General features: G+C 46.0%; 1 protein-coding gene across 8 annotated transcripts in view; it reads right to left on the reverse strand.

Annotated features, from left to right (window-relative positions):
* DYSF (dysferlin) overlaps window positions 1-22,093 on the reverse strand; it is a 242,382-nt gene that overhangs the window by 196,370 nt on the left and 23,919 nt on the right. For all 8 annotated transcript variants that reach the window (XM_049856492.1, XM_049856490.1, XM_049856488.1 and 5 more), the window contains exons 2-3: window positions 18,260-18,315; window positions 17,247-17,338 (exon numbers count right to left, since the gene is read on the reverse strand). In XM_049856492.1, the coding sequence (XP_049712449.1) occupies window positions 17,247-17,338; window positions 18,260-18,315 (148 nt within the window). The remainder of the gene's footprint in view (window positions 1-17,246; window positions 17,339-18,259; window positions 18,316-22,093) is intronic.

The raw sequence follows: 22,093 nt of genomic DNA on the forward strand, positions 1-22,093 counted from the left end.
GCTCTGAGCATGGCCCCTCTTGTCCTGTGCGGCCTACTGGCAGAAATACGCCACTGGCTCCCCAGCCTCCCAGTCCTGGTGGTCTCTCTGGGCTCTGTTGTGCTCTGGGCTATTGGAATGTGGGGGCTGGAGAAGTGTGGGGGTTGAAAGAGCTGCTGCAACCCAAAGACAGAAAGAGAAGGCAGGAATTGGCTTGGGGGAGGGAGGGAAAGGCCAATGCAGCTTACATTTTGACAGGGCACACATTTTTCCTTCATGGAAAAAGGACTAGCTCCCAAATTCATCATCCAGTAGTGCTACCGCCCTATCAGAACAGGGAGAAGAGCTAAGGGGTGGAGGCCCCCAAGTCTGAGCCTTAAGTAGTATACGGGAGGGTGGGAATGAAGGTGGCCAAGTAAGCTTATTTTAATGAAGCATGAAGAAATCAACACAATTTTATTTAAATAACTTTAGGCCTTATTACATCATTGTTTGCAAAACACTGGACACATCCCAAATGCCCATCATAGAAGACAGGGTAAGTACAGTACGGTGCAGGCATACGGTGGAGAGCTATACCAAAAAAACTAAACCCATTGGCATCAAGCTGATTCTGACTCAGCGACCCTATAGGACAGAGGAGAACTGCCCCACAGGGTTTCCTAGGCTGTAATCTTTATAGGTCCAAGGAGCAGCTGATGGATTCGAACCACCAACGTTTCAGTTAGCAGCCGAGCACTTTTAACTACTAAGCCACCAGATCTCTACAGCTATAAAAATAAGGGGAAAGTTTTTTACCATGTATGTATATGGAAGATCTTCAAGATACGTTGTTAAGTTAAAAGACAAACTACAAAGAAGTGTATAATACGCTACCTATTTTGTATGAAAGGGAGAATGTTAGAATCTACATTGGTGATGGCTGGTATGTAAGAACTCTGGAACGAGACATAAGAAACTAGGAACACTGGTTATTTATGAGGAAGGGTAAGAGCTGGGCAAATGGGGGAAAAAGATGACAGGGAGAATTTTTGCTGCTTTTTTTATAGTTTCTGCTTTCATAACCCCTTAAATGTTTTACCAACTTAAAAATTAAATTTAAAATGGAACATAAAAACTCTTAATGCTATTATAATTTATTCATTCAACAAATCCTATTTAGCACTTCCAACAAAACCTAGTTCTTGCCCTCATGGAGCTTACCTCCTAGTAATGACTGCCCCTCTCACTCCCAAAATCAAAGCCAAACCCGTTGCTGTCAAGTCAATTCCTACTCATAGCGAACCTATAAGACAGAGTAGAACTACCCCATAGAGTTTCCAAGGAGTGCCTGGTGGATTCGAACTGCCAACCTTTCGGTTAGCAGCCATAGCACATAACCACTATGCCTTCAGGGTTTCTACCCCCTCACTTACTGACTGTATGTATATTCAATACAGTACTAAGCACTTGATGTATATGACTCACTTAAACTGACACCAGCCTTATTGTTGGGTATTGTTATTAGTTCCATCTACCTTACAGATGAGGAAACTGAGACTTGGAAAAGTGATTAACTTGCCCAATTTCACCCAAGTAACAAGGCAAGTGGAGTACTTGGGTGGTGCAAACCGACTCAATGGAAACTGGAAAAAGGGGCGGGGGGGCAGGCAAAGACTGACTCCAAAGGCTTTTCTTTAAACCCCACACTGGACCCTTTGGGACTCCACAAAGCCCACTGAATGCACGTGACATCATGACAGAAAAGGAGGGTCCTTAGTTTGCTTAATCCACAGGAGAGGGAGCCCAGCCCATAAATTTGATCTGGTACAACTTAAGGAAAAAAAAATCTAACTCCAAATCTGGTGGTTCTTTGTTGAGTATATCAGGGATGTGTGGTCACTTTGTTTTAACAAGCTCGTGAGCTATATTTTTTGGACAGGCTAAACCCCCATGTGGAGAGGAGGCTGGACAGTCCGGTCATCTGCGCTATGTGGGAATAGCATTTGGAGTTTTCAGGGATGGCCTAGAAGGCTGGGCCCTGAGGAGAGGGGAGGAAAGGTAGAAGAAAAAGGTCCAATGTGGGGTGCAGGCATGGCAATCAGAGAGAGGCAACCCTGTGGCCAATGGCTGAGGACCACTGAAAGTGGTCTCCACACCTGCAGTAGGGGGAGAGGACAGTCCCTCCATCAGTCACCCAGGCCTCCACGGTATGCCAGGAGCACTGTGAGCACGAAGAATGATGGGATGGGGCAGCCCAGGGTGGAACAGCACAGAAAGGACAAAGGCCGCAAGTGCCAAGCGTCATGCCGTGGAGCAAGAAGATGGGAGAGAAGTAGGAGCAGCTTAGAATGAAGCAGCAGTGGACATGTGACAAGCCCCCCTTCCCCAGGTACCCCAAAGAAAAGTGACCCAGTAGTGCTGACAGGACCCTCAAATGGGAGAGAGAATATCATAAAGCAAATGGAGTAAAATGTCAACAAGTGAATCTGAATAAAAGGTATGATGGATGTTCTTTGTATAATTTTTCCAACTTCTCTGTAAGTTTCCAAATAAAGAGTTTTTTAAAGATCCAGAAGGGCTTCCATGTGTTAGTTACTTATTCTTTATCTTTGACAGTAAAACAAAGACTATATGTCAATTAAATATATGTGTGTATATACACACACACACACACACACACACATATATATATATATATATATATATATATACACACAAGCAGTCCCTATGTGGTATAAATGCTTTGCACTAGACTACTGACCTAAAGGCTGGCAGCTCACCCAGCAGTACCGCAACAGAAAGGCCTAGCAATCTGCTTCCATTAAGATTACAGCCAAGAAAACCCTATGGAGCAGCTCTACTGTCTCAAGGGGTTGCCTGCCATGAGTCGGAATCTACTTCACGGCAACTAACAACTAATAACTATCTGTGTGTGTGTGTGTGTGCACGCGCGCGCACATGCGTAGGTGTATACATACTCAGTTAACCTAGTGAGGGGAAGGTGCAGCTGAGTCAGTGATGGGTTTGAGTTGGTGCATATATATATATACACACATACATATATATTTGGAGCCCTGGTGGCACAGTGGTTAAGAGCTCAGACTGCTAACCAAAAGGTCACAGTTTGAATCTACCAGCCGCTCCTTGGAAACCCTAAGGGGCAATTCTACTCTGTCCTGTAGGGTCGCTATGAGTCGGAATTGATTTGACGGCACACAATAACAACATGTATATATAATGTATATGTATATACATAAAACAACTCAAACCCATCACTGAGTCGGTTGCATCTTCCCCCCATTAAATTAAATGAGTAAGGCATAACAGCAAACTCAGAGGGCCCTTGTCCTGGAAGGGGACACACACCCTCAGAGGAGGCCGAGGCACCCCAGCAAGGAAGTACCGAGAGCCCCTGTGCAGTCCTCAGCTGTGCATGCCTGGTATTGAGGGGCAGGAAATGAGGGACAGCGGGACACTGTGCACCCCCTGCCTGGTCTCTGGCAGCCTTCCTGCCAGTATCAAGCTCCCCAGGGGCGGCCCAAGGGTAACTCTAAGTAGTTTTCCACTTCAGTCCAGAGAAAGACAAAAGAAAAATTATTCCAAAGCTCAGGGATTTCCTGGATAGAGTCCAGCACAAAATATAGTTATAAAAATCCTTGAAAAATCAGGACATGGTCTACTCTTCCGAACATGCTGAGAACAATGGGCTGGGGAACTGTAAATATTCCTCCCCAAAACAGCCTCCCAAGGGCTTCTGAAAGGGGGGCCTGCAATCTGACTTTCCGAAACCCAGAAGCTAAACTTACATCTCCTTTTTCCAGCTCCTAACAACAGCCAGAATGCTCCTTAGAAGCCAGGATGGTGAGACTTCATCTCACATACTTTGGACATGTTATCAGAAGGGACCAGTCCCTGGAGAAGGACATCATGCTTCGTAAAGTACAGGGTCAGCGATAAAGAGGAAGACTCTCAACAAGATGGACTGACACAGTGGCTGCAGCAAGGGTCTCAAGCATAACAAAGACTGTGAGGATGGCACAGGACAGGCAGCATTTCGTTCTGTTGTGCTATGTCACGATGAGTTGGACCAACTCGACAGCACCTAACAACAACAACAACGGCAAGCTACCATGCTGACTTTTTCCGTGATGTCTGTGCGCACACATACACGTGTGGGTGAGAATCCACTAGTGTATAGGAATGACACTATCACAAGCAGAGCCTGGGCTATAAAGTGGCATCCCTCAGGATCCTAAGAATGAGCAAAACATTAGGCTGCCACTAACACTTCAGTATGAATTAGCTGGTTTAGGTATGGTGACAGGCAGGGAGAAAACACCCTCCATACATGAGACAGACAGAGCACTAATATTCCTAATAAAATCTCAAATATGCAAAATAACTGCAAATTAATAAGAAAAAGACAAGCAACCCAAAACATAATAGGCTATTCGCAGAAGAAGAAATACAAATGAGCAATTAACATGTGTACAGATGTTCAAGCAATCAAGGAAACACAAACACAAATTACGAGATACTTTTTTTGTTTTTCTGCCCACCATACTAGCAAAAATAAGATTGACAGGCACTTTTTTACCCAGTTGGTGGACATAAATCTGGACAACATTTTTCAAAAGTAATGTGGCAGGATCTATGCAAGTTTTGGAAACCCTGGTGGCATAGTGGTTAAGTGCTACGGCTGCTAACCAAAAGGCTAGCAGTTCAAATCCACCAGGCCCTCCTTGGAAACTCTCTAGAGAGGTTCCACTCTGTCCTTCCTATAGGGTTGCTATGAGTCAAAATCAATTCAATGGCAATGGGTTTTTTTGGGTTATGCAAGTTTTATATGCTCCTGCTTTCTGATCCAGTAATCTCACCTCTAAGGGCCTATTCTAGAGAAAAAATAGTATAAGGACATAAAGACATTTGGATAAAGATGTTCACTGTATAATCATCTGAGAGCAAAAAATTGGAAAGACTCTAAATACCGGTCAATACAGGTATGGAGGGATAAATTGTGGCACATCCATACTTTGGAATGCCACGCAACCATTTAAAAATATGGTTGATCCATTCATACCGACCTGGGGAAGTGTCCATGATGAAGTGACAAAAAGCAAGCTACACACAAATACGTTTAGCATAAATCCATTTTTCTATCAGTAGATGCACACACATGTCCGTAATCAGATGCCTACACATGCTTAGGAAAAGTCGAGAAACACATGCACCATATCGTTAGCACTGAGCTCCTCCAGAGCGAAGGGCAGGGCTGGATGCGCAGGGGTGGGAGAAGGTGCATTTTGTCCTCTACCACTTTTTAAGTAGTGGAGATTGCTGGCAAGTTTGATTGTCTTGTGGGAGTTCTTTTTCAGTTTTTGTTTTTTAATAATTTATTTTATTTTGTTGTAGTCGTTGAAAATGTACACAGCAAAACATATACCAATTTGGCAATTTCTATATGCACAACTCAATGACATTCATTATATTTTTTAAATAAAAGAGTGTGTGCATGTATGTATGTATGCATGTTTGTGCACGCGCAGCTGCTCCCGTGTGTCCACATGCGGCATGTATGTGGAGCAGTCTTCACATGTTTGTGTGGTTTACAAACATGGTGTGCCTTTATTGACTCTGCTACTACCAACAGCCTCCACAGACTGAACAATGTGCCAAGCACACAGTGGGCACTTGACATGCACGCACTGTCTCATTTAAACTGCATAACCACCTTGCCATGCGGGTACTGTGATTGGCATTGTGTTGAGGAGAAAATGGAGGTCCAGGCCACAGACAGTGCCAGGAAGAGAACTCACTGGTGGAAGGAGGTCCCTGAGGGAACTCTAGTGCCACTACCCCTCCCCTGGCCAGCACCAGTAAACAGCCTGGGGGTCCTAGACCACCTACTCCTCCCAGGATAAAACCCCAGTCACGTCAGCACACATTTCCAATTGGCCAGTCTTCTCCCCCAGGCGCCTCGGCCATCTCCGGTGCATTCGTGCCCAAGAGGAATACAACTCGCGTTCAGCTTCTCCCTGGAGCCCAGACATTTGCCCAGCAGATGAAGCTCATTGTCTCAGGAGGCAACAGAGCAGCCCCCGCCCCACCACACACACACACACACACACACACACACATACACACTTCTATCCTGGGGTACCAAGCCTATTCCAGGGTCAGAGACAGCCCTCCTGGAGATAGTCGTTTCTGTCAGGAAGACCCACCATCCCCAAAATATCTCTTCACTACCCTGTTATGAGGCCTGAATGTTCACCATTGCAAACCAGCATCCTTCAGGATTCTAAGAATGAGCAAAACATTAAGCCATAGGCTGCCACTAACACTTCAGTATGAATTAGTCCTTTTCCAGACCATAGCTGGCAGACAGCAGGGCTGGGTCAGTGGGACTCGAAGCAACTGGGGCAGCAGGAGGGCAGCACAAGGGGTTAAGGGAAAGGGGATGTACCCAGTGATAGTTAACATTTATGGGGCGCCCCTTTGTGGCAGGTCCTTAGGTGGAGTTTTGCAATTGATTTAATAGGAGTCCTGGTGACGCAGTGGTTAAGAGCTCAGCTGCTAACCAAAGGGTCCCTGAGTGGCACAAACGATTTGTGCTCAACTACTAACCTAAAGGTTGGCAATTTGCATCCACCCAGCTGTGCCGTAGAAGAAAGCCCCAGGGATCTGCTTCCATAAAAATTACAACCAACTTAATGGTCTGACTGAGACTAGAAGAATCCCGGCGGTCATGGTCCCCAAACCTTCTGTTGGCCCAGGACAGAAACCATTCCCGAAGACTACTCATCAGACATGGAAGGGACTGGACAATGAGTTGGAGAGAGATGCTGATGAAGAGTGAGCTACTTGTATCAGGTGGACACTTGAGACTGTGTTGGCATTTCCTGTCTGGAGGGGAGATGGGAGGGTAGAGAGGGTTAGAAACTGGCAAAATGGTCACAAAAAGAGAGACTGGAAGGAGGGAGTGGGCTGACTCATTAGGGGGAGAGTAAATGGGAGTATGGAGTAAGGTGTATATAAGCTTATATGTGACAGACTGACTTGATTTGAAAACTTTCACTTAAGGCACAATAAAAACTATTTTTTTTTTAAATTACAACCAAGAAGACCCTATGGAGCTCAGTTCTACTCTGTAACACATGGAGAGGACTAAGCAGCAGTTCGGGGGCTGATTTGATGACAGCTAACATCAACAAAAAAAAAAAAAAAAAATTTTTTTTTTTTTTTTAACATCAACACAACAACACGGAGGAAGAAACCGAGGCTCGGCAGCTAGGTGACCTGCACAAGGTTACACAGTTAATTAGTACTAGACAGTTAATTAAGACTAGACCCTAGCTCTTCCCAAAGTCCACCACTGGACCAGGTCATCCAGCCCCATGTTGGGGTAGGAGATGAAGAGGGGAAGGATCAGCAAGGCTCAGGGAGGCTTTTGTGAGCTGCCTCCTGGGTCTGGTCCTGCTACTTGCAGACACCATGACCGATGGCCTGGACCACAGGGAAAGGTGAGGGCAGGCAGCACTCTATAAGTAGCTGAGAAGTCCTTCATGCCCCCACTTTACAGAGGCACCAAGTCTGTAAAAGGTTGTGAATGGATCACACTGTTCCAAAGAGAATGCTATTGTCAACACCTAAAGGAAAGCTTTAGAGGCAATGGCATGCCTCCTGGCTGATTCTTGGTGTACATCTAGTCTCCTTCTAGAGAGCTTAATTAAAACAAGCAGGACTGGGTGCACAGTAACCCTGGGGTCGGGTTGCCAGACAAAATATAGGATGCCCAGTGTTGTGGGTTGAACTCTGTCCTCCAAAAAGATATGTTCAAGTCCTAACCCTCAGCACCTGTGAATGTGACCTTATTTGGAAATGGGGGTCTTTGCAGATGTAATTAGTTACCAGGAGGGTATACTGGAATACGGTGGGCCCTAATCCAGTATGACTAGTGTCCTTATAAAAAGAGAAGAGACACAGAGCCACAGAAACACAGAAAGAAGATGGAAGTAGAAACTGGAATTACACTAGCATAAGCAAAGGAATGCCTGGGACCACCAGAAGTTGGGAAAGACAAGAAAGGATCTTCCCCTGAGCCTTCAGAGCTGATCATAAACCAGTTGCACTACCCAGGCTCCTAGGAAATGAACATGCCCAAGTAAATTTGTATTTCAGATAAACAATGAATAACTTCTCAGTGTAAGTATGTCCCATGCAATATTTGGGTCAGTCAAATTTAATGGGTCTCTCTATGCTTGTTTGTTAAATCTGGCCATCCTACCCTGGGGTCTAGTTAGGACTGGTGGCCAGAGTTACTCTGGTCAAGGTAAGCATCAGGCATTTGGACTGTGGTGTTTTGACAACTGCATGTTTTGACCCCATGGAGATTTTTACTTACATGTTTATATATGCAAAACATTTAAATCAAAAATATCATATGCCACCTACATAAGTGGAAAAACATACCATGCTCGTGGATAGGAAGACTCAACATTGTGAAAATGTCTATACTACCCAAAGCGATCTACAGATACAATACAATCCTGATCCAAACTCCAACAGCATTTTTTAATGAGCTGGAGAAACAAATCCCCAACTTTATATGGAAAAAGAAAAGTCCCCAGATAAGTAAAGCATTACTGAAGAAGAAGAATAAAGTGAGAAGCCTCACACCATTTGATTTTAGAAACTGTTATACCAATTTGGTAGTCAAAACAGTTTGACACTGGTACAACGACAGATACATAAACCAATGGAACAGAAATGAGAACCCAGGCGGAAATCCATTCCTATGAGCAGGTGATGTTTCACAAAGGCTCAAAGTCTGTTAAATGGTGGAAAAGACAGTCCCTTTAACAAATGGTGCTGGCATAACTGGATATTCATCTGTAAAAAAATGCAACAGGACCCATACCTCACACCATACACAAAAACTAACTCAAAATGGATCAAAGACCTAAATATAAAATCTAAAACAAAATCATGGAAGAAAAAATAGAGACAATGCTAGGGGCCCTAATACATGGCACAAACAGTTTATAAACCATAACCAACAATGAACAAACACCAGAACAAAAACTAGATAACTGGGAGCTCCTAAAAATAAAACACTTATGCTCATCAAAAGACTTCACCAAAAGAGTAAAAAGAGTACCTACAGATGGGAAAAAATTTTTTTGGCTATTATAAATCAGACAAAGGTCTAATCTCTAAAATCTATAAGATACTGCAACACCTCAACAACAAAAAGACAAAAAATCCAATTTAAAAATGGGCAAAGGATATGAACAGACACCTCACCAAAGAAGACATTCAAGCAGCTAACAGACACATGAAGAAATACTCAGGATCATTAGCCATTAAAAAAAAAAAAAAAAAGCCATTAGAGAAATGCAAATCAAAACTACAAGGAGATACCATCTCACTCCAACGAGGCTGGCACTAGTGCAAAAAACACAAAGTAAGAGATGTTGGAGAGGTTGTGGGGTGATTGCAACTCTTATACATTGCTGGTGGGAATGCAAAATGGTACAACCACTTTGAAAAATGATATGGTCCTTCTTTAAAGAGCTAGAAATAGAAATACCATACGATCCAGCAATCCCACTCCTAGGAATACACCTGAGAGAAATAAGAGCCATCACACGAATAGACATACACACACCCATGTTCACTGCAGCACTATTCACAACAGCAAAAAGATGGAAACAACATAAATGTCCATCGATAGATGAATGGATACACAAATTATGGTACATACACACAACGGAATATTACGCAACAATAAGAACAATGATGAATTCCTGAAACATCTCACAACATTGATGAATCTGGAGGGCATTATGCTGAGTGAAATAGCCACAAAAGGACAAATATTGCATGAAACCACTATTATAAGAACTCAAGAAAAGGTTTAAACACAGAAAAAAAGCATTCTTTGATGGGTACAAGGGTGGGGAGGAAGAAGGAGAGGAAATCACTAACTAGATAGTAGACAAGGGTCAACTTTGGTGAAGGGAAGGACAACACACAATACAGGGGAAGTCAGCACAACTGCACCAAAGCAAAAGCAAAGAAATTTCCTAGACACATTCAAACACTTTGAGGGACAGAGTAGCTGGGACTGGGGCCTAGGGACCATAGTTTCAGGTGACATCTAGGTCAACTGGCATAACATAGTTTGTAAAGAAAATATTCTACATCCCACTTTGGTGAGTAGCGTCTAAGGTCTTAAAAGCTTGTGAGCAGACATCTAAGATATATCTATTCATCCCATCCCACTCAGAGCAAAGGAGAATGAAGACAATCAAAGACTACAGGAAAACACTAGCCCAAAGGATTAAAGGACCAGATGAGCCAGAGACTCCACCAGCCTGAGACCAGAAGAACTAGATGGTGCCCAGCTACCATCAATGACTGCCCTGAAGGGAACACAACAGAAAGTCCCAAGAAAAGTAGGAGAAAAATGTAGAATTCAAATTTATGTGAAAAGACCAGACTTAGTGGTCTAACAGAGACTGGAGCAACCCCTGAAACCATGGCCCCCAGATGCTCTGTTACCCCAGAACTGAAACCATTCCCGAAGCCCACTCTTCAAAGATTAGATGGGCCTATAAAATAAAAAATAATACACATGAGGAACGTGCTTTTTAGTTCAATCAGATATATGAGACTAAATGGGCACCTCCTGTCCAAAAACAGGACAAGAAGGCAGGAAGGGAGAGGTACTGGTCAAAATGGACACAGGGAATCCAGGGTAAAGGGGGAGTGTGCTGTCATATTGTGGGGATTGCAGTCAACGTCACAAAACAATACATGTACCAATTTTTATGAGAAATTAACTCGAGATGTAAACTTTCACCTAAAAGCACAATAAAAAATATATATATACATATATATATATTATACAAAAAAACAAACGAAACCCAGTGCCGTCAAGTCGATTCCGACTCATAACAACCCTATAGGACAGAGTAGAACTGCCCCACAGAGTTTCCGAGGAGCGCCTGGCGGATTTGAACTGCCAGCCCTCTGGTTAGCAGCCATAGCACTTAACCACTACGCCACCAGGGTTTCCATATGTCATACACATACATTAATTAGTTTCCACTGAAAGGCATTTTCCAGAACAAATTAAATTAACATAGTTCAGTTTTTTGATGGAGTCCCCAGGGTGCTGCAAAGAGTTAACATGCTCAGCTGCTAACCAAAAGGCTGGAAGTTGGAGTCCACCCAGAGGCACCTCGGAAGAAAGGCCTGGTGATCTGCTTTTGATAAATCAGCCATTGAAAACCATAGCTATGGAGCACAGTTTTACTCTGACACACATGGGGCTGCCATAAATGAGCCAATTCAATGGCAGGTAGTTTTAATTTGTTGATGTATTTTCTATAAAGTTAAAGTTTCCTTTTTTTTTTTTTTTACCATTTTCATTTTTATTTTACCAATATTACTTTGACCGGGAACAACTATTTTTTGTATAAATTTCACAACACAGATTTGGTGTATACATTTTTTTTTTTTTTTTACTTTTTGGTCCACATCATGCTGTACCAACTATAGCTCCCTGCCATTTCGAGTGTGCTTTTGTGGGATTATTTCTATCAAGTCCAGTTGTCCTGAGCCAACGTTGGCAGGTGTCAACAGGGTTCTTCCATCAGCTTTAAAATTCCCTGAACAATTTTGCCATGTACAGATTTAACCATTATTATTTTGTGGTGATTATTTCCACCAATAATTACAAACTATTACAAGAATGACAGTTTATATTTCTTTCTCAGCCATTTCATGAAAAAACAACTGAGAGCAGTTCCTTTCAGTAGTGCCAAGCTCGCTCTAAAGCAGACATCCTCAGCCCTGGATGTTCGCTGGAATCTCCTGGGCAGTTTTTAAAAGTACTGATGGCTGCACCCCACTCCAGAGTTTCCCATTTCATCAATACTGCCTACCCACTGGTATTTTTAAAGCTTTCCGGTGATTCCATTAAGAAGCCAGGGTTGGAACACTGTTCTAAAAATCTACAGCTGCGCTCTCCAACATAGCAGCCACTAGCTACAGGTAGTTATTTAAATTGAGATTTATTTAAATTGAACAAACATTAAAATTCAGTTCCTTGGTTATACCAGCCAGCACAAAACATTTCCATCATCTCAGAAAGTTCTATTGGGCCGTGCTGGTCTAGAGTCTTGGTACCCAGGTCTCAGCCCAGGCTGCACAACTGAATCACGGGGAGTTTATAATGATCCCACAGCCCCTTCCACCCCCACCTCCACCAAACCAATTAAATCAGAGCCTCTGGGGTGGGCCACGGGCCTTCATGTATTCAAAAGCTGCCCAAGTGATTTTATTGTCTAGCCTGGATTAGAAGCCCTGGACTGCATGTTGGAGCCCTGGTGGTACAGTGGTTAAGAGCTCAGGCTGCTAACCAAAAGGTTGGCAGTTCAAATCCACCAGGCGCTCCCTGGAAACCCTATGGGGCAGTTCTACTCTGTCCTGTAGCGTCACTATGAGTCGGAATCGACTCAGCTGCAACGGATTCAGGGATGCCTGTCAAGAACCCCTGGTGGTGCAGTGGTTAAAACAATTGACTGCTAACTAAGAGGTCAGTAGTTAAAACCACCTGTAGCTCTGAGGGAGAAAGATGTGGCAGTCTGCTTCTGTAGAGATTTTTGGCCTTGGAAACCCTATGGGGTCACTATGAGTCAGAATCAACTCCACAACAGTGGGGTGGGGTGGGGTGGGGTGGGGTGGGGTTGGGTGGGGTTGGGTGGGGTTGGGTGGGGTTGGGTTGGGTTGAATGTCCCAGGGGGCAAAATGTGTGGCCTCAACAAAGGTACCTGGTCAGGCATCAGGGTGGCCTCCCTTCCAGTTTCTCTCAGAGAAGCTCAGAGTAAATGTAAAATTTTCCACTGCCTGGGAAAGGATTCCAGCATCTGCGACTCCAGCATCCTGTCCAGCTGGGTTTGCGGACGTGCCTCCCATTCATACCTAAAAACCTCTCCCATTCATAGCAGCGGAAAATCCTTGTATGTGCATTTAAAACCTGATTTTATTGACACAAAGTTGACCCACCCCTGCAGTTGGCACAGGGATTCCTCCAGCTTGGGGCTGCCCCTTTCTCTGTGGGTGGGTAGAGTGCTGAGCAGTCTGGAGACACTCCCAGACCAAGGTTCTCCTCTTGAGGCATGAAGGGCTTCCCAAGACCCTCTCCAGGCCACAAAGCCCCCACTCCTGATGCATGGAAGACTTCCCAAGACCAGTCTGGCCTAACTAGGTCACCCCAGTATGGCCAACAGTCATCTGGGAAAACCTAGAAATGTCAATTCCCCAGAAGCCACTGGGAGCGAAGAGAGTGGAGACGAGAGGGTCAAGGAGGGGGAAGGAATGGAGGTGAGAAGGAATAAAAGAAGGAGAAAAAGGGGGAGGAAGGAAAAGAAGCAAAGCAAGAGACAAATTGAGGCAAAGGTGCAAAGTGAGAGGCTGCTGACAATGAGCGAGGCATTGAGGGGAAACCTAGAAACAGAGGGAGACAGGGTGGAGGTTAGGAAGAGGGAGAGGAGGGGAGGGTGAGGACAGCTGAGAGTGTGAACAGCCATGGAGGCCTACGGCTCATCACCTGGGAGAGGCTCCGGGAAGACTGGTAGTGGACTCACAGGAGACACGCCGGGACCCCGAGAAACGGAGGGGTGGCTGTGTGGGATTTGAGACTTCAGTCACTGTGACCCACCATGCCTACCACAGACATCTGTCTCCCTGTGTACTTCCTGGCCACACTATGACAGCTTGAGGGCAGTGATAGGTGTCTAATTCAAAATGTTCGATGAACTGAATTCACTGGGTTGTTTGTTTTTTTCCGTCTTGCTTTCAAAATTTAATATGTCACGTGCACGGGCAGATTAACCAGTAAGCAGGGTATGTACCTGCTTACACTGAGCAAGGTACACACGGGCTTGTGTTTACTTGCTAATCTGTGGTGAGCAATTTCACAGAGATTTCACCACATCTCTGATGTGGTGGAGGCCCTGGTGGTGCAGTGGCTAAGAGCTTAGCTGCTAACCAAAAGGTCAGCAGTTCGAATCCACCAGCTGCTCTTTGGAAACCCCATCGGACAGTTCTACTCTGTCCTATAGGGTCGCCATGAGTTGGAAACGACTTGACAGCAATGGGTTGGTTGGTTGGCTGGCCGGCTGGCTGGCTGGCTGGCTGGTTGGATGGTTGGTTGGTTGGTTGTTTGGCTCGTTGGTTGGTTGGTTGGTTGGTTGGTTGGTTGGTTGGTTGGTTGGTTGGTTGGTTGGTTGGTTGGTTGGTTGGTTGGTTGGTTGGTTGGTTGGTTGGTTGGTTGGTTGGTTGGTTGGTTGGTTGGTTGGTTGGTTGGATCGTTGGTTGGTTGGTTGGTTGGTTGATATGGTGAGGGCAGATGAAATTGTGCACTGCAGATTGGTAGGAAGGCACAACTGGACCTGTGCACACATTGCTTATTGGATAATCTGACCCTGGATGGTTGCTCTTGTTGCTTCCTGTTTTTGTTTCTTACTTTTACAACTTCACAGTTTTTAATCTTTGATTCTTTTCTCACATTTCACATATACAGAGAATGTACTTTGGCATCTAATCATGGGGAGCATTACAGGATTACCTTGTAGGTAACCTGCCCTCTTCCCACGGCTCCAAACTGTTGTACCGTCATGCACCTTACGTTCAAGCAAACTGCTGTGGAGGCCACGTACCCCACTTGCTCCTGAAACAAAGTCAAAACTCCATACCTGACTGTTGTTTTGGAAACCTCTGATATCTTCAAATAGTTTTAAATTTAAATTTAGTTTAATTAAGATTTAATATTTAGTTGCTAGAAATACAAAATTAAGATATATGCTTGGGAAAATAGAAAATTATATTGAAACAGTTTTAAGAAAGAAGTTTTTGGTAAATTGGTAAGTTTAGTGAATTAGATGTTTCAGGACCTGGTTTTTAGCAAACTGGCTTTGCAGTGAACTGGGCATGTGGGGTACTGATTTCAGGAAGCTGGCTGCCCCCTAGGAGCTAAAGAACACCCATAGAGGCCAACAGGAGGCCCCAAGGTGCAATGTTCCTGCCTCTGGCATGATCTCTAGCCCACAGGGTCAGGCCAGCCTGTGTGTGACACTGGCCTAGTGTCACCCTGAGGGCCAGCCTGGCACTTGAAATGATCAAAAATATGTTCAGGAACCTGCTCACATGTTGCCTTTGTGGTTTTGGAAATCTCCTGTAGGGCCTGGAAAATGCTGAATGTGATAATAAAAAGGAAACAGGCATTTCCTCCGCGTGCCCTGTAGTAACCGGACTCTCCAGCCTTTGTCTCACTCAGCTTTCTCAACTCCAGCAGAACCAGGGGAACTGGACTCTCCAGAAGGGCCCAGCACCCGCCCGGGGCTTCCAGGAGCCTCCAAAAGGCACAAAGTGCTCAGTGATTATGAGCACATCACAAAGACCTGCCCTCCAATCCCAGCTCCACCAATACTGCCCTTTGAGAACATTACCCAACCTCTTGGAGCCTCAGTTTCCCCATGTGTAATGATGACAATTATAATAATACCCACCTGATGAAAAAAAGACACTTGTATAAACATACTCAGCAAAGGGCCAGCCACTCAGCTAAGCACTAGGTAAGCATCAGTTGTTGCAGCTACGCTATTATTATCCTCAGCCTGGCATCTAGGCCCCTCCCCACCTGGCCCCACTGGGCCTGCACTTATCATGCCAGCTGCCTCCACACCCGCACATGGCATGCCCTGCCCTTCTCACCTCTCCAAAGCCCACTCCTGCCTCCAGGTCAGTCTGAGTGGCCCTCCTCCTGGATGGCCTCAAGGACCACCCAAGTCCTATGTCATTCCCTCCCTGACCTCTCATGCTTGGGACAGGCCACCTTGTTTTCCACCAAACGTCAGTATTGGAAGGTAGCTTAGAGTGAACTGATTCTAACCGTACCTCATGTGCTGGTGGAGGCTGCTGAGGTCCAGAGCTGGACATGATGGGCCCAGGATACTCTAGGCAGCATTTGGGGACCCCAACCTCGCAGCCCTACCTTCAAGGGCTCAGAGAAAGTGCCCCACCTTCCCGCACACCCTCCCACACGCCCTGCAGAGCCCCAGATACACGGTGGCAGTTGGGTTTTTCTTTCCAAGCTTTTTAAGATTTCAAACTTTCCAGGTGTTTCATAGCCTGAGACCCCCTTCGGCCTCGCCTAGGTCCCTGAATTCTCCTCTGTCTCTCTCTTTCCTCCCTTGCTCCAGGGTAACACAGCCAGGCCTCCCCTGGGCCTCAGACATAGGCTGACCCAATTCCAAACAAAGGCTCCCCTGTGAGCAGGTCACAATACAGCAAACCCATGCCCAGGTCCTTGGGCCCTGACCTCAGTAAGTGGCACCATGAGCATGAACCTGCTCCTGTGGGCACCTAACACAGGTGCTCTCATCCTGCCCAGCAGGGACCACCGAACTCCTACCCTGACATTGAAGCCCACACTGTGTGTGCTCATAGGCTGTGTCTCCATCCCTCCCCGCCCCCTCCCCACGCCCACAGCCAGAAGGTCCTGTGGCTGCTCCTGCCCACCCACCACCACCATGAGGTCCAGGAGCTGAATGACAAGGAAAAGACCTGTTGCCTACTTTTGCCACCACAACTTTGCTTCTGTTATTCCCCTTACCTGGAAAACCCCTCGCATAAGGTAAACGTAATAACTCACAGAAAACGCTGCCCCAGGGAGATGCGCAGTCAGTGCTGACCATTATTACTCTGAAGGCTTCTAAGCCATAAACCTCACCTCAAGTTCTACCTCTTCCATGACGCCTTCCTTGACAGCTCACAATAGACGCCGCTTCTCTCTCCCTGCTTGCCGCCTGGATGTCCCCACTGCGCTCACCAGCGGCACTGGGCAGGAGAGAAGGCCCACCCCCAGGAGCCTCTGGGCTGGAGCAGGAGACAGGGATCCTTTTCCTGCCTACTCCCTGGAGCACACGATATCTGTGCCAACGTGTAGACACCTGATTCTAGCTCATTTTCCCTTCCCTGCAGCCTGGCACTGGGCAGCCTGGCAGCTCTCACATTGACCCCTAGGTAGCTTCCCGGGGCTGCAGCCAGGGCTTCTCCCCAACACCTACCCCCAGGGCAGGCCCACAGAAGCAGGTTCTGAGTCAAAACGCCAGCCCTCAGGCACATCCAAGTCCCTAGGGGAGCCAGGGCTGGGATCCTGGAATCTGCATCCACCTTCAGTGCTCAGAGCACCCTTTCCTCACCCACCTCACCTGTTCCTCCCCATTGTCTCATGATCTTTGACCACCACATGAAGCTCAGAGCCCTGGTCCAGGGGGATGCCCTTGAGGTCCCACTCGAAGCCCTGGAAGAAAAGGAGAAAAGGCATCTTAACTGTAGCCTTCTAGGAGAAAGGGCTGTATTTGGTACATTCTCAGCACCCCACCACCCCCCTCCCCCCCGCCACGGGGCACTGAGAAGGCATCCATGAGTGATGCTGGTGGGTGGGTGGGTGGGTGGATGAATACTAGGGTCTCAGAGCTTCAGAGATGGCAGTGAGACCAGAAGGCAGTAGGAGAGAGAAGAGGTCAGATTCCCCAGGGCCCTCTTTCCCCGACTCAACTCTAACCAGTCCCCAAGAAGCCAGGCTGGGAGCACAGATGGAGAAAATGCCAGGTGACCCTGTAGGGTCCTTAAGATACACGTACTGGTCCAGAAGCCAGGCCCCTGGGAGGCAGCATGGATTAGTGCCACTTTGGGAAGGCCCATCCAGGGCCCCATGATCCTCCTCAGAGCCAAGGTTTGCCTGTGCATCCTGACCCACTCCAGGCAAGGTTGCCGGGGTATCCCAAGGACCACACAGAAGCCACATGTAGGGAGGGGGAGGAAAGGGAAGAGGCCATAGGAGCCCCAGGAGGACCTGGTTAATCAGGGAGGGCTGAGGGGAGGAGGTGAGCTTTGGGCAGGGAGACCAGCCTGTGAGAGGGAGACAAGGCAGGCAAGAGTGGCCGGAACTGAGGGAACAGCGGAAACAGGAACAGGGCCTCTTGCTCCTTCCCATCCTGTACCACATCCCAGGGGCACTGCCTTTATTACCTGGCAGGCCAGGCCACAACCCTCCTCCCAGGTGTCTACAGCCAGGAGGATTTAGTTGGCTCATTGGACCTCCAGCCCCTCCTCTCCTTCAGGATACCACAAAGAAAGCCACCTCCCCCGGGGCCCCCTGACCTGTCCCTGCAGAGGCAGCAAAGGAAGAAAAGGAGAGAGAGTGAAAAAACTCACACACCTCATTCCACACGGGGTTCACGCTGTTCTTGATGACCTTGGTTCTCTTCTTCACCCCTAGGACAGACACAAGGAGAGTGCTCAGAGACGTATCCCACCCCTGCACCTTCCACCCAGTTAGGTTCTAAGACCCACCCAACAGTTCCCTGCCCACTAAGTGAGACCTTACAAAGCTCACCAGTCCCTTAAGAATTCTGCCCAGCCAGAGAGCCACAGTGAATGTCACACAGCTTCTCTCTCAGCTAGGGGTCAAGGAGCGGCAGCCCAATCAGGAGACTTTTCAAAGAAAATACCCAGGCTGACTCTTCTCAACGAGTTTGTTATTGTTATTCCCGACTTCAGATAAAAATTTTCAATGTACATTTTCTGATTCTAACAAACAAGTGATCAGAGAAAATATTCCATTTCTCTTTTTAAAAATTCACTTTCACATATCTTATGATTCCACTTCTATGAAATGCCCAGAATAGGCAAATCCAAAGAGACAGAAAGTAGTTTAGTGGTTGCCAGGGGCTGGGAGAGGTTGGAATGGAGAGTGATTGCTAATGGGTACAGGGTTTCACTTTGGAGTGATGAAAAAGTTCTGGAATCGGGCAGTGATGATGGCTGCATCAAATTATGAATAGACTAACAACTAGCTAAATTGTACACTTTTAAATGGCTGAAATGATGAACTTTATGTTTTGTGAATTTTTTTCTAAATTTTATTTATTTTGCTGTTGTCGAGAATATACACGGCAAAACATACACCAATTCAACAGTTTCTACACATACAATTCAGTGACAATGATGACACTCTTTGAGTTGTGCAGCCATTCTAAGTAGTTGCTTCCTTGTTAACATCAATTCACTGCCCCTGAGGTTCTTATCTAAACTTTCGAGTTGCTGATGTCAATTTGATCCCATATAGATAGCTCTTAAAAGAGCACAATGCTCAAGACAGAGCTTTTTTACTAATTAAGCTAAACTATTGTTTGGTATTAAGAAGACTTTAGGAGATATTTTTGGTTTAAGGTTTAAAAGTTATCTCAGGGCAATATAGTTTCAGGGGTTCATCCACCCTCCATGGCTACAGAAAGTCTAGATTCCACAAGAATTTGAAATTCTGTTCTGTATTTTTCCCCCTTTCAATCAGGATTCTTCTACGGAACCTTTGATCAAAATGTTCAGTAATGGTAGCTGGGCATCATCTGGTTCTCTTCTGGTTCTTCTGGTCTCAGGGCAAAAGAGGCAGTTGTTCACGGAGGCAATTAGCTACACATTCCATATCCTCCTCCTATTCCTGACTCTCCTTCTTCCTCTGTTGCTCCAAGTGAATACAGACCAATTGTTTGCCTTGGATGGCCGCTTGCAAGCTTTTAAGAACCGAGACACTACACAACGAACTAGGAGGTAGAACAGAAGCACTAAACATGTCAATAGGCCAATTAAGTGGGATGTCCCATGAAACCATGACCCTAAACATCCAAACCAAGGAATCAAACCCCGTGAGGTGTTTGGTTGTACATAAGCAGCCTCAGCAGCTGCTCTTTTTGTTGTTGTTGTTGTTGTAAATATATCTATCACACAACTTTTGCCAATACAGCTTTTTACAGGTATACAGCTTATTGACAGCAATTATAATAATTGGCTGTGCAATTTTTCCATCCCTGTTAACCTCCCTTTTCCCCCTCCCTTCCACCCATGGTAACCACTAGGAAACTTTGGTCTCTATACATTTGCCTTTTCTTGTGTTTTTATAAAAGTAAGGTCATATAACATCTGTCCTTTTGTGATTGGCTTATTTTGCTCAGCCTCATGTCTTCAAGCTCCGTCCATGCTGCAGCATGTATCGAGACTTCATTTCTCCTACTGGCTGAGTAGTATTCCATTGTCTGTATGCACCAGATTTTCTTTATTCATTCATCTGTTGATGGGCATTTAGGTTGTTTCCACCTTTTGGCTGTTGCGAATAGTGCTGCAATGAACATTGGTATACAAGTCTCTTTTTAAGTCTCTGCTTTCAAGTCTTTTCGGTATAGGCCTAGGAGTGAATATGTTATGTGAATTTTACCTCAATTTTTAAAAATTCCCCTAATCCTTTAAAGATTTGAATGGGTCTGTCTGAAGCAGGCTGTCCTAAAGCAGCTCTATCTGGCATGTGAGGCTTGGGCCAAGAGAATATAGAATGGCTTTGGGGTAGACAACAGGAAGAACTAACACTGTGATGGCTGAGACCTGACCCACACTGCCCCAGGCGACAGACAGCGGGAGCTTCTTCTGGAGCCTTGGGCATGAAGGGGTGGAGGCCTGTTTTGGTGCTTTAGGGCAGGTGAACCCTGAAGGGAAGGCAGTGAGGAGAGATAAACACGAGACCTCCTCCTAACGCCAGGCTCTATGTCTCTGTGCAAGAAGATCATTTCACAAAAGAGCCTGGGCCAGAAGTCTGAGGACAATGGTTTCAGGGGACTTCTAAATCAACTGCCATAATAAAATCTATTAAGACAATGTTCTGCATCCAACTTTGGAGAGTGGCGTCTGGGGTCTTAAACGCTAGCAAGCGGCCATCTAAGATGCATCAATTGGTCTCAATCCACCTGGACCAAAGGAGAATGAAGAACACCAAGGACACAAGGTAATTACGAGCCCAAGAGACAGAAAGGGCCACATAAACTAGAGACTACATCAGCCTGAGACCAGAAGAACTAGATGGTGCCTGGCTACAACAGACGACTTCCCTGACAGGGAGCACAACAGAGAACCCCTGAGGGAGCAGGACAGCAGTGGCATGCAGACCCCGAATTCTCATAAAAAGACCAGACTTAATGGTCTGACTGAGACTAGAAGGACACCAGAGGTCATGGCCCCCAGACCTTCTGTTGGCCCAGGATAGGAACCGTTCCTAAAGCCAACTTTTCAGACAGGGATTGGACTGGACAATGGGTTAGAGAGGGATGCTGGTGAAGAGTGAGCTTCTTGGATCAGGCGGGCACTTGAGACTATGTTGGCATCTCCTCCCTGGAGGGGAGATGAGAGGGCAGAGGGGGTTAGAAGCTGGCAAAAATGGACACAAAAAGAGAGAGTGGTGGGAGGGAGGGAGCAGGCTGTCTCATTAAGGGAGAGAGAAATTAGGAGTATGTAACAAGGTGTATATAAGTTTTTGCGTGAGAGGCTGACTTGATTTGTAAACTTTCACTTAGAGCACAATAAAAATTAAAAAAAAAAAAAAAAAGAGCCTGGGCTTGGGAGGAAGGGGCCTGAGTTGCAGCCCCTAGTCCACTGTAGACCCCACACAAGAGCATTCCTCTCTCTCTGGGTAATCTCCAGAACAAGAAGTTTGGGCCAGCGTTTCTGACCTCCGTCCTTCAGGGGCCACCGAATGGGTTGAGAGGATCAGAGTGAGGAAGGTCCCCTGAAGCACAGCAGGGAGAACTTCTTTCCAAGAAGATGAATTGACCCACTGAGAGAAAGAGCTATTTCCCAAAGCAAAGAGAGAAGTCACTTAATCAGGTTTTGCTCTGCAGTGCTTTGCATTAAGAGGAGCACAGAAAGGGCTCAAAGTCTCGACTTCTCCACTAAGCATCAGGAACAGAAACGACTCAGTGTTACAGGATGTTTGAAAGTGTTTCCCCCAGAGATTCCAATAAACCTGCCCCAGTAGGAAAGTGTGAACTCTCAACTCCTCATTCCTGTTGTAAATCACTGTTGTTGGCAAAGAATGTGGACTTTAGAATGGTGCAGACCATGAGAGAACACTTACTTGCTGTGAAACCTTAGGGCAACGGTTCTCACATTTTTTGATCACAGGACTCCTTTACTCTTAAAAAGTATTAAGGACCCCAAAGAGCTTTTATTT

This window comes from Elephas maximus, chromosome 17 (assembly GCF_024166365.1).
Source record: "Elephas maximus indicus isolate mEleMax1 chromosome 17, mEleMax1 primary haplotype, whole genome shotgun sequence".
Classification (NCBI taxonomy): Eukaryota; Metazoa; Chordata; class Mammalia; order Proboscidea; family Elephantidae; genus Elephas; species Elephas maximus.